The 5,830-nt window shown below is 32.8% G+C and overlaps 1 protein-coding gene across 2 annotated transcripts; it reads right to left on the bottom strand.

Moving 5' to 3' along the window:
- Nucleotides 1-1,462: 1,462 nt before the first annotated feature.
- Nucleotides 1,463-5,494, bottom strand: LOC129907857 (sterol O-acyltransferase 1-like). 2 transcript variants are annotated; one of them, XM_055984275.1, is made up of 3 exons: nt 4,990-5,494; nt 2,634-2,779; nt 1,463-2,567 (listed from the first exon to the last, which is right to left on the bottom strand). In XM_055984275.1, exons 1-3 carry the CDS (start codon nt 5,169-5,171, stop codon nt 1,639-1,641), a joined length of 1,257 nt encoding a protein of 418 aa, XP_055840250.1. In that variant the 5' UTR covers nt 5,172-5,494; the 3' UTR covers nt 1,463-1,638. The 2 variants fall into 2 exon arrangements, 1 of the variants encoding a protein (XP_055840250.1); XR_008771185.1 differs by lacking the exon at nt 4,990-5,494 and adding an exon at nt 3,634-4,021 and having other exon boundaries at nt 1,463-2,779.
- Nucleotides 5,495-5,830: the final 336 nt, after the last annotated feature.

Below are 5,830 nucleotides of genomic sequence, written 5' to 3'. Positions count from 1 at the left end.
CTACTGCGGAAAGCTTTGCCAAAAAAAAACGCCTTTTTTCTTGATGCAAATAGATGTCTTGGTGTTTTTTTGCGGTTTTCCTCTGGCAGCTGCAAAAAGCTCATCTAGGGAGTTTGTCGGCATACCCTTGTCGCTGTTAAAACCTATACACGTATACACGTCACTATAAATGAGGATCTTTCTCGTGTAAAAGGGGCTGATTTCTGCTGAGCTCATGGTGTCATTTCCTCGTAGGTGTTTCAGAAAACGGCCTTTTTTATTCTTGCGCTCGCTTTTCCGCACTTGTACCGATGGATGACGCCATTTCTAGGTTTTCTTTTCACAGATACATATTTGGTATATTTATCCAAAGAGCTGGATCTATGGCTTTAACCGTTGAAGAATGTTAACTTTTTTTGTTATAACAGTCGCTCGTCCTCCCAGAAAAACACTCAGTAGTCCAGAAACCTCAAAATTAAATAGTAGGAGGTACACTGTAATTTTGTTTTGATTGTTATTAGTTTATAAGATACTAACTTAGAGCCGATTTTTCAATCTTCTAATAAACAGTCAGTTAACTGTTCGACGAACTAAGTTATTAGGCTCATATACAATCAGATAACAAAATAGAATTTTTCAATCAAGAAAACTCTATTCTACAGAATAACAAAAAAAATGTCAAATTCAAAATTAAACGTCACTTTTATTCATAATATTTTTTGTTTTCTTGTGTTCCGTTGTATTTTTTTAACGCATTGGCCTTTGTGCCTGGCCACACAGTGTTGTGCCCAATCACGTTCCAATTCACATTTTCTAGGAACAAATGTCAAAAAGAGGAAAATCCTCACCCCTCTTGCCTACAACCTGACTGGATAGGCGATTGAAAAATCACTGTGTAGCCAGGCACTTTAAATTTGTGAAAAAAACTATCTTTATAATCTATATAATCTCAAAAAAATCAATTTTATTAATATTTTCTTCAAAACAGCTTTGACAATTGGCACAATATTTTTGTTGAGATTATTCCTTAGAATAATTTATTATTCGTCTCTGAAAGAAGCAGATAGTTTTATTCCTCTATTAAATGTTTTATTAAAGGAATAAGCTATATCTGACTGTTGAAAAATTGACTGACTGTTTAAGTGACTATTGAAAAATTGGCCCTTAATTATATCGCTCGGTTAAAAAATGGATTGCAAAGTGTAAAGCCAAAACCATAATTGGCGGATGGAGTCGGAAGCTACTGTCAATTTTTGTTGTTTTCTTTGTATTTTCGACAAGTTTTCATCCGTCGAGTGCGGTTGCGAGCGCTGTTCCCCTCCGTTTTCATCCGACGATCCGACAATTATAGTTCTGGCTTAAGTCGTCGCGATAAAAAAGGAACGGCCATCTTCTTCTTCATCTCTTCATTCTTCGTTCTTCTTTTGTATGCATTCACATTTCCCCAACAGTGTTTGATTAAATAAAATTCTTTCAAGTTTAGGTACATATATATTTTATTTTAATCTGGTTTATTCTTACAAAACTTCCTGTTTGTTTCGGTTTACTGAACTTAAAAAATCAAAACAAAAATGATAAATAAGTTCTCAAATGATTCCCCCCTCCCCTCTGAGGATAAAAGTATTTTTATGATTTGGTAAGGACAATGTTTTAACTAGTTTAAAAAGAATTAAATTGGCTATAATATGCCATTGAATAAAAAGATATGAGTACTGCTGAGCCTAGTAATAAAAACAACCAAACTATTATATTTCCTATGCGGGGAGGCAGATGACTAGTTGTGAAATAGAGACAAACTCCAAAAACTCCATATAGAATAGACAATAGCGGAAAAAACATCCGCATGGAAAAAACAATCACATACTCATGCATAAATGTCGAAAGCCAAAACACCAACAAAGCAGATCCAGCTTGGGACCCCTTAAATATATACTTGCAGGAGTCTTTATAAATAAATTCGTAAAACCATTCGTGAACGGTTATATTCCAAGAGCGATAGTATGTTTTAAAATCACCAGATGTCCACCATTCCTCATAATACAAACGATCTCCAAAACGCATAACTTCACCAGCGAAATTTAACCAGCTATGCAATACCAAATAGTTTGTACCAAAAAATATTAAATTTGAAGGCAATATAATTCCAAAAAATCGTCCGGCAATTTTTTCTAAAGTAAAATTTTGAAACCCAATAGCTTGAAAGTTTGGCTGAATATAGCCCTCGTATAAGAAACTGACAAGAAATATGATTGCAATAATTTCCAACAGGCTTTTGAACGCAATTTTCCATCGAATCTTTTCTGTCCTAGGATATGCGTCTTGATATATGAATGTTGGAGCAAAAAGGTAATATAAGTACGATGATATTGATGTAAATTGGTTATTAACAATAAGTCTTCGCACATTGGTTCTCACGAAGGCATGGCATTTCATCATCAAGCGAAATGTTTCAATTAGTAATGCAAATGCTGATCCAAAGGGTAACCTATACACAAGGCAAACTCTTGTGCTTACATATATAAGACTGAACTGCAATCCGGTAAAACAAAGTAAACAACATATGTTCCATACGATTTTAAGAGCTGAACCTTTAAATAAAACAAGAACTCTCAGATAAGCATTGAATGTGGGTGTTTTTTTTTTTTAGACCGCACTTGATTTCAGCATTTGAACGCCATTATACCAACCCCGGAGAGCAAAGTATAGTCCAATAATAGGAACATGCAATAGAACCCAGACAATGAATACTACATGAAGCAGTCCAAAGCCTCGAACTATTGTTTGAAGTCCCAAAGTAATTCTGAAAAAAAGGAAGGAAATGTATTAAGTAAACATTAAAACATGAATTGAAAGAAGTAGGTATATCATAAAATGTACATATAATTTTTTTGGTAAACTTGTGTATAAGATTTTTGTTTATTATTACTTCCTTCATAAAAATAAATTAATAAAACGCTTTGTGTTTCGAAGAAAATTGACCTCAGTCAAAAATTATCATGGACAAGAAAAAATGAACAGCTTTAAAAATTAATATCCGAGCATCAAAAAAAAAAAATATAAAAATTTCTTAAACGCAGTTAAAAATAATAACATATTTTCTAAAAACAAAAATCTTAACTTTGTTAATACCAATTGTTTTAACAGAGAAATCATTTTTAATATGAGTAAAGACAAAAATAAGCGTTTTCTTAAATCATCGTAACGTGGTAGTAACTCTGCAGATAGAGCGTTACTGTAAAACAATTTGTTTCTTAGAATAAACCCAAGAATCACCCTTTAAATGTTCTTATCTTATACGAGACAGCTGTCCAAAAATTAAATTAAAACAAAAATTTAAAAAACTTTTATTTACACAAAAATTTTTTTTTTTATGGTTTGATCTACGCTGTTAAAAAATCATTAAAAATAGTGTAGCAGTAAATTTATACAGTGGCGTATAGTCAAACAGTCTATGCGTTTCTGTACAAATTACAGGATATTTTACCCGCTAATTTTGTACGTCTATTGAAAGTTCTTGAACTTTTCCAAAAAAGGGAAAATTTTCAAAATTAAAAAAAAAATTTAAAAACCTCCAATTGATTTCCAAAATATTGAATATAATACCTTCTTGATAACCCAACAAAAATGTTAAAAAAAATGATCGTTCGGACTTACCAAACTAGGAAGACTAAAAAGATTTTTTTCTTGTTGCCAATGCATAGTGCAGCAGACTTTGCCGAAAAACTATACTGCCCAATGGGAAAAAAATTTTGTTTTCCAATAGTTTGGTTATTAGACTATATGATGTAACTGTTACTTTTGTAAAAATCGCACACATTTTTTTTTTTTGTCCAAGGAGTGCCGCACTGTACGACACGACGATTTGTTCCATCTTTCATAAGATGACATGGCCTAGGCGCGCCGTGCGTCTGTCAGTAAAAGGTACTATAGCCCTGTTTCATTGGAGGTGGTAGTTTACTCGTGAGTAGAAATCTAGTACAACAACTACACATTCCTATCTCCTCGAGTACATAGAGGAAGGAATACCTAGAGAGCCGACTCGTACCCCCCTTGCCTAAAACACCCGCAAATTTAATTTCAGATAATTGGTATACATAATAAATCTCTCTTATTTTTCTCTTGTTTTCCTATCTGTGAATACGTGTGAAAGGTATAATGCGTTTAATACCTTTCTTTCACCAGTAGATGTCCTCACAAACTTTGAATTTAAACATGATTTTGGTTTGTACATGAGAGGAAAAACTCCACAGTGCTTATATGTGGTAGTTTTCTTGTGCATTTTAAATGGCACCAACACATTCAACTGTGGAGTTGTGCTCAAAACAATTAAAAACAATTTAAGTGCTCAGTAGAGGAATTAATTCTTAAAAAAATAATATAATAAATTCAAAACCCGAACCTTTTTTTTTATTTCTGTACATATTTATTGAAAGGTGGGTGTCAGGAGTGAGCTATTTGAGCTATTCAAGTTCATGTACAAACCAAAATCATGTTTAAATTCAAAGTTTGTGAAGACATCTCCTGGTGAAAGGAAGGTATTAAACGCATTATACCTTTCACACGTATTCACAGATAGGAAAACAAGAGAAAAATAAGAGAGATGTATACCAATTATCTGAAATTAAATTTGCGGGTGTTTTAGACAAGGGGGGTACGAGTCGGCTCTCTAGGTATTCCTTCCTCTATGTAGAAGATCATGTGTTAATTCCTGTGCTAGATCTACTCATGAGTAAACTACCACCTCCAATGGTACGGGGGATTGACGGGAACCCAAAAGCTTAGTTTGAAAATGACCTCACAAAACTCATAACTACACCAACTTTGAAGAAAACCGCTTCTGTAGTATAGGCTGCAGATAGACCTACAGACAGAGTGACAGACAAACAGACATAATTTGGGGACACCAGACACATAAAAACCATATACATAATTACACAAAAAAAAAAAAAATTATACAAGTTGTATCTCGCATGTGGCATGTTATGTTTGACTAGTTTATACTGAACTTACGTTTTACTTTTCAAGAATTCTTGTGAAATGTTGTCCAAAAGTAGAATGAAGAAAATGGCTATACACATGTTATAAATACTTTTATATTGATAATTTGACATAAGCACAGTGTGAATTGAATCTCTCACGAAAAATTTTTTCTTGGGATGGCATTTTATTTTTGATATACGCGACCGAGGCATTTCAAATGTTTAATTTATACTAGGAGTTTCTTTAAAATCTTCATTCTCTGAGTTGAAAAGTAAAACTAAATCTTTGTAGGCGCATTACTTTTGATCATCTTTTATGTGGAATTTTAAAGGTAGCAAGGGCCAAAAGGTGACAAAATGCATAAAATGTTAGGCAGTTATTAAAAAAAATGTAAAGTTAGGCAATTAAACTAAAGAAGTAGGTACCTATAGCAAAAATTATGAAATTGTGTTCCATATATGTATAGGTAGTAGGTACCTAGTAACTACATGTATTTACGTATATAATCATAAAAATAGTTGTTTCTATAGGTAGTTGAATTAACAACCAAGTATAAATCAATTTTATATGGATACACATAAAAACTAAAGCCTATAAACTTGTAGAGATATTAAAAGTCAGATTATGACCATCCACTCCCATTTATTTGTTCATTTAGTAACCTTCACAAAGAAAAATCAACCTATAAAAAAGAAGAATATAAAAAAAAATTAAACGATTTTACTATAAAAACTCTGGCCTGAAATGAAATTCTTTTGGTATATCTAATTTGCGATTGAGATGGCGCTGACGTCACAGCGAAACTGTCATAAACCTATCGTGCATACCTTGTTTTCTGTTTAAGCCTGGTTCGCAGATCGAGCTAAATTTT

This window comes from Episyrphus balteatus, chromosome 1 (assembly GCF_945859705.1).
Source record: "Episyrphus balteatus chromosome 1, idEpiBalt1.1, whole genome shotgun sequence".
NCBI lineage: Eukaryota > Metazoa > Arthropoda > Insecta > Diptera > Syrphidae > Episyrphus > Episyrphus balteatus.
The sequence above is the reverse complement of the archived record's forward strand: the minus strand, read 5'-3'. Positions and strand labels throughout refer to the sequence as shown.

Excerpts from the sequence above, each read along its gene's own strand:
- LOC129907857 (XM_055984275.1), bottom strand. The coding sequence starts at position 5,171 with ATGCCTCGGTCGCGTATATCAAAAATAAAATGCCATCCCAAGAAAAAA. Across the intron at positions 2,780-4,989 it reads GAATTCTTGAAAAGTAAAAC|AATTACTTTGGGACTTCAAA; the intron begins GTAAGTTCAGTA and ends CCTTTTTTTCAG. Across the intron at positions 2,568-2,633 it reads CGTTCAAATGCTGAAATCAA|GTTCAGCTCTTAAAATCGTA; the intron begins GTGCGGTCTAAA and ends TTTTATTTAAAG.